An 11,970-nucleotide genomic window follows, 5' to 3' on the forward strand; every position below is an offset into this window, starting at 1 on the left:
GTGCTGATCTGTTCATAAGTAGCCATAGCAAGATTTTCAAGATGTCAGATAGACACCATTTGCATTTATGACCAACCAGATATCAAAAGAGGTCTTTAAGTCCGATCCCATCGCAATATGACTGCATATTAAGGAGCAATGACAAAATTTTAAAGTTGGCCACCATGGCAGCTATACTGCATGTGAGATCAAAACACCTTTCATTTAGGTCCAACTGAATACCATATTTTTGGGTGAAAAACCTATGTTGACATGACCATCCATTCTCGAAGGGTAGCAGTAACAGGATTTTCAACAATGGTGAGTATATTGGATGTCCAAGAATCACTATTTTCATATAGGACCAACTAGACCTATCGATAAATGTGTTTTCAATGTTTAATGGCAATCCTACAAGTAGCTTAGAAGGAGTAGCAGTAGCAAACTTGTGCAAACCGATGGATGATGGACAACAGTATGTAGCATATGAGCTTCTTGTCTATGGCCAGAAGAACTGATGAAAGAACCACCTGTGAAATAAATAGGACTGACTTCCTTTCCCATCATAGGGATATTCTGGAACTGAAAAAATATTAAATAACACTTTGGGCTTAATAATAACAATAGATGAGCACAACAAAAACATCAAATCAAAGCACTGGGATTGAGGACTTAACAGAAGTTTGGATATATGGGTCGTGTGGGATGATTAAAATTGGATAATTACAACAATGAACATCAAAATATCATCTACAATTTAATGCATACCAAAATTGCAATATATATGTTGGTACATTCCAACCGACAAGGGCAATGTGCCTCATTTTGAAAACAAGTTCACAAAAAAGATTAGATGGGCTGACCTACAGTAGGTGCTGATTATAAATATACTGCTTTCACATCAAATTTGGAAATTTATCTAGAATGCTAATGCTTATTATTGTACACTGGGTTCATCATAATCCATGGTGACTGAGATTTCCAGGTAGAGATCCTGTAGTGTCTCCAACACCTTGTTTTGAATAAAGTCCACCTGGTCCTTTGGGCAGTAGTCATCATTACTGGACCTGAAAATAAATGGAGAACTCAGAATCTGTACTTAAGCAACATAATCCACCACTTTTCCCTCTCATATTACCCAATCACATTAATGTTAGGAATTAACTTCCACTACTCCTGAATCTAGCCCTCCTGGGAAGATGAATTCGCAGAAGGAGAAGATCCTTCAACAAAAATATGGAAATGAAAGCAACAAACAATCCCTTTAATTCCTGGCAGAACCTCATAGATGGAGATGTTGCCATGATCAATTTCAACAATCCTTGGTGGGGCCCCGCCTGTTCTAATGTGCTTACCATTACAGTTCACTGCCATCTCACCTCGACTCTTGGGCTCGGCCAATGTGGGTATGTGAGAAAGCTTGCCGGTAGCTTCTCATGGGTCAGTGGTTCTTTCTGTGATTTTCCCAGGTTCTTCCTCCAGCATTTATACTGGCCGCCATGTATAGCCTATTTTGAGCTGAAAAATAATGCTAAACCCGTTGACAACAACAACAATTCTTGGTCAATTACCTCCCAAAACAAGGAAGCTGGGGGCCAAATCACCAGATCTGTATCTTGGTTTGGGAATTTCTTTGATGATCCTTCCAGCATTTAATTACCATGCAGATATGACAAAAACTGAGCAAACTCCATGTCTTAGCTTGTTAAATTTCAAGATGTCAGATTCTTTACCTCAAACTGTCTTGGCACCAGTCAATCGTCCACAGGATTTGCACTGTTCTGGATAGTTCAATAATAAATCTTTTCAAATGGTGCAATCTTTATATCACTGGCCCTGGACTCAAATGTATGAGAAGAGGACATTCAGCTGTTCATTAGGGGTGAGATCTGGATGTGCTTTTACTCTTACTGTTCTTATTCTGAGAGTGATTAAGAAAATAAGGGATCAGACCTCCAAGGTGATTTTGATTGCCCCTGTCACATAGGACAGGACAGGATCAGGGTCAGTGATATACTCAATCTAGCAACAAACATTCCCAGGAAGACTCAGCTCTCAAAAGTCAGCATTGCTGCCAACCTTCCAGGCTCACAATTGGTGAAAATAGGGATAAAAAGTAGTGAATTTGGACATGAATTAGTAAAAAATACCATGACAATAACTCCATCCACTCGGACCGTCAATACTACACTATATCAAGATCGCAATATAAAACTAAAACACTACATATATGCAGAAATATATCTGCATTTCTATTTATTATGGTATTCATAAACTTCACTTGTTCTTGTGGTTATTTATCAAGATATGATACTGTGGCAGACTTGAACTTTCTCAACTGCTTGTTCGTAAATTTGTTTTCTAAACAGTTCAGACTTCTTGCCTGCTGGTTGATATTGGTGACTAAAACTGACAAATTTTCTGTCAGTGATATACAGGGGCCCTAAAGTCTGTCTTATTTTTCCTCACTAGAGAAAATACTCTTTCACTGTCACTGTTGCTGGAGCTGCAGCACTTCTGGTTATTCCACAGGAAAATTTGGAAGCAATTTTCAAGTCCAGGAACATTTGTCGGAACAAATGCTTAGCATGGTCTCCAGCTGATAAAGGTAGATTGTGTTCAACTAGAAAACTCACAAATAATGCTTCAGCATTGGTAGCTTGCAGGTCTTCCACTGATGGCTTAAAATATTCCAGAACTGAAATCTGCGAATTCTTAATTTTTCCAACTTATAGGTGTTTTTTGCAATTGATGTGCTTCCTCACATCGTCTCTGCCACCATGCCTAATACTTCAATTTGTGGCACACTGTGTACAAAAAGCATGATGTATATCAGTGTTTAATGGCAGAATGCACTGCCAATTTTTGATATATTCCAAATTAAACTTCACTTTTTGAGCAATACATTTCATTTTTATTTGGTGGTGAAGACATTTTCAAGATATTACACGTGATGCTGAACGGTAACTCAAATCAGTGTTAGAAAGCTCTCAACTTTGACAGCATATGAAGGAATATAGTGTTTTTACAGTTATGCATGTGGCCAGTTCCTTTCTCTGGCTCTTTGAGAAAATAAAAATGGCACCAATCTGAGGATGTTGCTCCTAGATTTCTGATGCCTTCAGCTATGCAATAGGATAATACTAGAGCCATGCAATAGGATAATACTAGAGCCATGCAATATCATAATACTAGAGCCATGCAGTAGGATAATACTAGAGCCATGCAATAGGATAATACTAGAGCCATGCAATATCATAATACTAGAGCCATGCAATAGGATAATACTAGAGCCATGCAATAGGATAATACTAGAGCCATGCAATATCATAATACTAGAGCCATGCAGTAGGATAATACTAGAGCCATGCAATAGGATAATACTAGAGCCATGCAGTAGGATAATACTAGAGCCATGCAATAGGATAATACTAGAGCCATGCAATATCATAATACTAGAGCCATGCAATAGGATAATACTAGAGCTATGCAATAGGATAATACTAGAGCCATGCAATATCATAATACTAGAGCCATGCAATATCATAATACTAGAGCTATGCAATAGGATAATACTAGAGCCATGCAATATCATAATACTAGAGCCATGCAATATCATAATACTAGAGCCATGCTATAGCATAATTCTAGAGCCATGCAATAGGATAATACTAGAGCCATGCAATATCATAATACTAGAGCCATGCAATAGCATAATAACAGAGCCATGCAATAGCATAATACTAGAGCCATGCAATAGGATAATACTAGAGCCATGCAATATCATAATACTAGAGCCATGCAATAGCATAATACTAGAGCCATGCAATAGGATAATACTAGAGCCATGCAATAGCATAATACTAGAGCCATGCAATAGGATAATACTAGAGCCATGCAATATCATAATACTAGAGCCATGCAATAGCATAATAACAGAGCCATGCAATAGCATAATACTAGAGCCATGCAATAGGATAATACTAGAGCCATGCAATATCATAATACTAAAGCCATGCAATAGCATAATACTAGAGCCATGCAGTAGGATAATACTAGAGCCATGCAATAGGATAATACTAGAGCCATGCAATATCATAATACTAGAGCCATGCAATAGGATAATACTAGAGCTATGCAATAGGATAATACTAGAGCCATGCAATATCATAATACTAGAGCCATGCAATATCATAATACTAGAGCTATGCAATAGGATAATACTAGAGCCATGCAATATCATAATACTAGAGCCATGCAATATCATAATACTAGAGCCATGCAATAGCATAATTCTAGAGCCATGCAATAGGATAATACTAGAGCCATGCAATATCATAATACTAGAGCCATGCAATAGCATAATAACAGAGCCATGCAATAGCATAATACTAGAGCCATGCAATAGGATAATACTAGAGCCATGCAATATCATAATACTAGAGCCATGCAATAGCATAATACTAGAGCCATGCAATAGGATAATACTAGAGCCATGCAATAGCATAATACTAGAGCCATGCAATAGGATAATACTAGAGCCATGCAATAGGATAATACTAGAGCCATGCAATAGGATAATACTAGAGCCATGCAATATCATAATACTAGAGCTATGCAATAGGATAATACTAGAGCCATGCAATATCATAATACTAGAGCCATGCAATAGCATAATACTAGAACTATGCAATAGGATAATACTAGAGCCATGCAATAGCATAGTAACAGAGCCATGCAATAGGATAATACTAGAGCCATGCAATAGCATAATACTAGAGCCATGCAATAGGATAATACTAGAGCCATGCAATATCATAATACTAGAGCCATGCAGTAGGATAATACTAGAGCCATGCAATAGGATAATACTAGAGCCATGCAATATCATAATACTAGAGCCATGCAATAGCATAATACTAGAGCCATGCAATAGGATAATACTAGAGCCATGCAATATCATAATACTAGAGCCATGCAATAGCATAATAACAGAGCCATGCAATAGCATAATACTAGAGCCATGCAATAGGATAATACTAGAGCCATGCAGTAGCATAATACTAGAGCCATGCAATAGCATAATACTAGAGCCATGCAATAGGATAATACTAGAGCCATGCAATAGCATAATACTAGAGCCATGCAATTGGATAATACTAGAGCCATGCAATATCATAATACTAGAGCCATTCAATAGCATAATACTAGAGCCATGCAATAGCATAATACTAAAGCCATGCAATATCATAATACTAGAGCCATTCAATAGCATAATACTAGAGCCATGCAATAGGATAATACTAGAGCCATGCAACCGCATAATACTAGAGCCATGCAATATCATAATACTAGAGCCATGCAATAGCATAATACTAAAGCCATGCAATAGCATAATACTAGAGCCATGCAACAGGATAATACTAGAGCCATGCAATAGGATAATACTAGAGCCATGCAATAGGATAATACTAGCCAATGAGATTAGAGCCTTACATCGGAATGCAACTATTCAGTCTGAGATATTATTGAGGATGTTGGCTGGTATGCATAGATGACTTTTTCATAAGCCTTAGCTTTGTGATGTAACCTCACTGGAAGAAAAATAAATGAATCCAGTGTCCTAATGACACCTTGATTAGGCCAGCACAACTTCCTTGTAGCAATGGCTTTGAATCTTTTACTGCATTTACCCAGAAACAAAATCTCATTAAGAAAATGCCATATGTTATTCCATACTCAGTAGTCGTGTGTGACTAGCTACTTCCATTCAGCTGCTTTCATTAGCTTTATTACCTTTTGCAGGAGGATCCAGGCCATAACATCCTCTGATGGGTGACCAAGGTAGAGGTTAGATGCACATGTATTTCCTCATCTTCTAAACTTTTCCTTAACAATAATACTGTAAATAATGCATTACTTTATTCACTGTAGAAAGGACATTTATGTAATAAATTCTTCCTTCATAATAAACTAAATCACTTAACAATCAAGATTCCCTTCCCCCCGATTCCCGATTGTCCATGAAATTTTCTAACCTGACCCAATGTTTCTTACCTTGCTATAGTTACAATGGTTGGCTTTGGAAGGTGAGACAACAGTTCCTGTGTAGCATCAACTAGTTTTAAGATCTCGCTTTCAGTGCTGACATTGTGTGGAAGTTCTGTATCGTCACATGTACAACCTGCCTCATGCAAAAGGTCAAGGTCAGCAGTCTTCATCCCTTCACAGGTCAGATCTTTTACAAGGGCCAAAATGTCATCCTTTCTGAAAAGCAAAATGCCTCTTTAAGCTTTCTGTCCTCTCAGAGCTCTATTAATTATGGATGTAACTTGTTAAAACTGAATCCTAATGTTAACCACAAAAAAAAGTGTCCTATCTGAGTAACAAATCCAGCTGTTAAAGCTGTCAAATTAAGATTTACTATAGAGTCCAGGTTTGCTAGAGCAAAACAAAAATGGACATGAGTGGCCAATGATGTATTGAACAGAGTTTCCACACACAATAGAGCCTCTGAATATGTTAGATGGCTTCTAAGCTATGTTGTTTATATGCTATTGCAGAGAGGGGCACACAGGTGGGAAACAGAACGGTAAACTACAAAGTTCCTAGATCTCCATGCTGGGACTTTTAATGAGTTGATACATGGGAATGTGCAGTAAACTCTGCCAAATGAACAGTACAAGATGCACAACTAAAACTGTATTCAAAGCCAATGGATTCCCTGTAATTTGCTATTTTGGACATGAACTGGGAACTCCTCCCAATGTAAATTATATCTATGTTGATGAACACCTTTATTTAGTTTTTTTATATTCAGTACTTGTAATTCTGTAACTGCTTCCCTAGTTTACTTTACATAACATACTTCTCCTTTTTGTGGTATCACTCTTGACCCTGTATGATGTTCATGGGTGGTGATGGGGAGGGATCTGAACAATGGAGTCAAGGAGTATATCACTATTTGTTAAAGTGGGTTTTTTTTTTCCTCTTAGCAATTATATTAAAATAATAATTACCATTATATTCTGACAATAATATCTTCACATACTTTTGTTTATCAATGTGCGACTCGTCCTCTTTGCTCATGTCCTTGGGTGGGCACAAGGGATGTGGCCCTCTGTAACATGTCAACAGCTCTTCAGAGGTCAATATATCATATATTTCTTTTTTTTTCAAAGAACGGGTAATTTTGTTGTTTTGTTTTCTTCTAAATAACTGCTCTGTGTCTAATGTTCCATACTAGTTTCATATAGAAAAATACGTAAATACTACACAATACATTTTAATAATTGGGAACCAATTTTTTTAGAATTTGTGGTGGCTACCAAGCACAAGTTTAAAGATGCATGCAACAAACAATTATTTTGGGAGAGAATAAGATCTTCTCAAAAGCACAAATGAAAATACCAACCAAATGTCACTATTTTGCCAACTATGAACATTTCTATCCATGAAAATAAATGAATTCACAGTGTCTATGACTGCTCTCACTCCATTTTGATAAATTTTATATGCCCCCTCATAACATACCAGAAATCAAAATAGTATTTTAATCAACACCTCATATGATATAAGGTCACCACATTTCTGGGATGATCTTAAATGAGTGTTCACTTCATGTCATGTTTAGGAAACGTGCATATCTTTGATATCCCAGTGTGAGGAATAACCACACGATCTTTGAACATCTCAATCTTGCTCCCTGAACTCTGATTTTCACAGAATAATACCTTTCCTTTTGTAACACTTATTCCTAATAATATTCTTTGCTGTAAGAACATATCATAGGTCTTTCCATAGTATGCTGTATGTCTGAGTATACCTGTACACAGTATGCTGTATGTCTGAGTATAGCTGTACATAGTATGCTGTATGTCTGAGTATACCTGTACATAGTATGCTGTATGTCTGAGTATACCTGTACATAGTATGCTGTATGTCTGAGTATATCTGTACACAGTATGCTGTATGTCTGAGTATATCTGTACATAGTATGCTGTATGTCTGAGTATACCTGTACATAGTATGCTGTATGTCTGAGTATATATGTACATAGTATGCTGTATGTCTGAGTATATCTGTACATAGTATGCTGTATGTCTGAGTATATCTGTACATAGTATGCTGTATGTATGAGTATACCTGTACATAGCATGCTGTATGTCTGAGTATACCTGTACATAGTATGCTGTATGTCTGAGTATACCTGTACACAGTATGCTGTATGTCTGAGTATATCTGTACATAGTATGCTGTATGTCTGAGTATACCTGTACATAGTATGCTGTATGTCTGAGTATACCTGTACATAGTATGCTGTATGTCTGAGTATATCTGTACATAGTATGCTGTATGTCTGAGTATACCTGTACATAGTATGCTGTATGTCTGAGTATATCTGTACATAGTATGCTGTATGTCTGAGTATACCTGTACATAGTATGCTGTATGTCTGAGTATATATGTACATAGTATGCTGTATGTCTGAGTATACCTGTACATAGTATGCTGTATGTCTGAGTATATCTGTACATAGTATGTTGTATGTCTGAGTATACCTGTACATAGTATGCTGTATGTCTGAGTATACCTGTACATAGTATGCTGTATGTCTGAGTATACCTGTACATGGAATCAATTCAGCATATTCTACACAATATACAACTTTTAAAAATGTTAAAATCAACCCAATGGATGAACTCAAAGAAAAATCATCTCATAGAATTTCCTGAAATCTCACTGAATATTTCATAAATTCTCAATGTCTGGTAAACTGATTGTGTTAGAAGCATGAACAGGCTGAGTAATTTTGGTTGTTGTTGTTGTTGTGGGGTTTAACGCCATTTTTCAGCACAATAGGCTATACATGGCGGCCAGTATTAATGGTGGAGGAAGAACCCGGAAAACCCCGGAAAGAACCACCGACCCACGAGAAGCTACTGGCAAGCTTTCTCACATGCCCACATTGGCTGAATCTTAGACTCGAACCACCGCAGACAGAGGTGAGATGGCAGTGATCCGTAACAAAGAGCGCTTTAGACCACTTGGCCACTCAGGGCCCCAAGTAATTTTGGATTTGGTGCTGTCATTATGAATGACTCTACATGGACCATGACAATTGTTCTCACCTTGGATGGTCAATAATGGCATCTTTGTCCTTCATCAAAGAATTGAAAACTTCCTTCAGGGAGAACAACTGCCTGTGCCTCTTCTGTACACAAAGTTCTACATCCTGATAGAAGAAAAACAAAAACTATTTAAACTGCAACAGTCACATAATCTACAAACCAAAATAAAACAATTAATTTTCATTAAATTTCTCTGAAAAAGCAGCATGTGTCACAGTTTGATGTAAATAATTTACTACACAGCATTTTACTTGATTAAGGACTATTCCAGTAAAATATACTTCTGACCCATGCAAGGCACATTTGTTGTGTAGAATTTTGTATCATTTTCATGCAAACTCTTTGGGCAATCAGAATATAATTTAATTTTTTAAATTTTTTTTAAAAATGCCTTCACTGGAACAGTTCAAAGGATCACCGTTATTCATCAGGTTTGATGTTACCTGTGTTATGTGTATTGAATCTGTGTTGTTAGATTTTTTTCTCCATGATTAATTGCTAGGTATAATTGTTCACTGTGTATCTGACCAGTAACATCTATTTTGTAAACAAATAATACACAGTTAACTCCTCTCAATAAGCATGGGTTAAAAATGGAAGTTTATCTGGTTCTGGGTCTAGGATACTGGAATCCCTCCGTGCAGAACCTGTTGAACCTGATGCTTCCCATGTTATTTATTATAATTTTAGAAACAGATCTTAAAAAACTTAGAATTTTCTAGAAATGAACTTTGAACCTACACACTGGCTCTACTTTTGTGAGTTTTTGTTAATATATTATCTTGTTTACTTGAGAAATTACTCATTCGTGCAATAACATCAGAAGCAGAATCCTTTGTATTGTTGTGTTGTTTTTGATTTGGTTGGAATCATTTGTTCTGATTATTATTCTCTGGAAAGTACTCAATAATATCCTTTGACAGAAACATTAGTTTGGATTAATGGTGAATTTAAACAAGGACATCTTGGATTAAATTATTGTGATTCATCAAAATACTGTCGGCATGTATCCACATCACAGGCCATTAAAGGCACATCAACACATTCAGTACTGGATCTTATTTGGAATATCACTGGAGTTTACTTTTAATTAGGACTGGTGTTAGAACATTTTGGACTATTTTGGACACTTGATTCACAATAATGTAAGTTCTTTTTAAATTTTCACTTTGTATTCTAAGGAAATAAATTAATTGTTGAATTTTACAAACCTTGTTGGTTTTTGCTCTTTTCTATTAGTTTAAGACAAAGAGTCATAATACTTGCATAAGAGTCCTGTATCCATTTCAATTTTCTACTGAAACAACATATTTGACAAGTTTGAAAAGAAAATGAATCATGGATAGATAATACTAATATTAAAGCAGTAGCAAATCCAGAACCCTAAATGACATTTTTCAGTACATTAAATAATTACATATATCAACATTTTCTTTTTCCTCAAAATGTGATTTAGCTTGAATTAATATTTTATGTTAAATTTGACATTATATGGACTCCACATTCATTTTCAGCAAAAAAAACTGGCACAAGCCATTAGAATATCAGGACCCCTTACAAACAGCTGCCAGACTTTAGGCACTGAGGCCCCAGATCTGCTGCCTTTAGGCACTGAATAACAGACATACTAAGTTCCTTTAGGCACTGAGGATCAGACCTACTGCCTCTAGGCACAGGGGACCATACCAGCTGCCTTTAGGCAGAGGACCAGACATGCTACCTTTAAACACTGAAGATCAGACCTACTGCCTCCAGGTATAGGGGACCAGACCTGTTGTCTTTAGGCACTGAGGACCATACATGCTGCCTTTAGGCACTGAGGACCAGATGAGCTAATGATGACCAGACCTGCTGCCTTTAGGCACTGCAGACCAGATGAGCTAAAGATGACCAGACCTGCTGCCTTTAGGCACTGAGGACCAGATGAGCTAAAGATGACCAGACCTGCTGTTTTTAGGCACTGAGGACCAGACCAGCTGCTTAAGTCACTGAGGGCCAGACCAATATATTGGGAGAAAGAAAATATATATATGAAAAACTCTGACCCTCCATGCATGTTTTGAGCAGTGCCTCGGACCTAATCACAATCATCTGACTTAGACCATTCCCATTCAATCACCTTACTGTAGATTTAATTGAAAGTGACCTCCATCAATTCCACTCATTTAGTAATTTCGACACATAAATTGGTCCAACTTTCTTGATGATTAAAAAAATTTCATTGGGTTTTGAAATTCATGGTTACAGCAGCGTCAAAGCCACATGAATTAGTATCCCATCACGATAAGTGAACTGACAGTACACATTACATAGGCCTACGTCATGGAAATCTTAAAGCTTTAGTTTTATCATTGATACTTCTCCAAACAGATGACCCCTTATGACCTTTGCCTCTGCCTCTTTCAGCCATAGACAAATATGTGGACTGATTACAATTCACTAAAGCAAACAGGAGATAAAGCTATACATGTTGATACCTAGTGAATAAAGTTCTGAGAGACTTGTGACCAATAAGTCCCACTTTCATTATACTCTATATACTCACTTATAAAACAAGTCCAACTACAAACTGCATGGATCCAGATCTGCCTTCACATAATGCACCAGCAGATCTGGGTCTGTGCAGTTTGTTAGGAGTAATCAGTATAACAAACAGCATAGACCCTGATCCTCAGGCACATTATGACACAACATATAGGATCTAGGTTGTTTGCAGTTGGACTTACTAAATAAATGAGTATAAACTGCATTTTGTTACAGGTGAGACAAATACTGAGATTAAATGACAAACCTCATCTGTATCTCCATCTGGTTTGTTAAAATGGTAGAGATCTTTTAGTGTCAGATACTGTTGTGGACT

The 11,970-nt window shown here is 36.9% G+C and overlaps 1 protein-coding gene across 1 annotated transcript; it reads right to left on the bottom strand.

Annotated features, from left to right (window-relative positions):
• Positions 1 to 723: 723 nt before the first annotated feature.
• LOC149770053 (UPF0489 protein C5orf22 homolog) lies at positions 724 to 11,964 on the bottom strand. The gene is made up of 4 exons (XM_089949470.1): positions 11,902 to 11,964; positions 9,111 to 9,214; positions 6,037 to 6,246; positions 724 to 1,046 (listed from the first exon to the last, which is right to left on the bottom strand). The coding sequence occupies exons 2-4, from the start codon at positions 9,143 to 9,145 to the stop codon at positions 917 to 919; spliced, it is 375 nt and encodes a 124-aa protein (XP_089805596.1). The 5' UTR covers positions 9,146 to 9,214; positions 11,902 to 11,964; the 3' UTR covers positions 724 to 916.
• Positions 11,965 to 11,970: the final 6 nt, after the last annotated feature.

This window comes from Sinohyriopsis cumingii, unplaced genomic scaffold (genome assembly GCF_028554795.1).
Source record: "Sinohyriopsis cumingii isolate HCF-2022 unplaced genomic scaffold, ASM2855479v2 utg002809l, whole genome shotgun sequence".
Classification (NCBI taxonomy): domain Eukaryota; kingdom Metazoa; phylum Mollusca; class Bivalvia; order Unionida; family Unionidae; genus Sinohyriopsis; species Sinohyriopsis cumingii.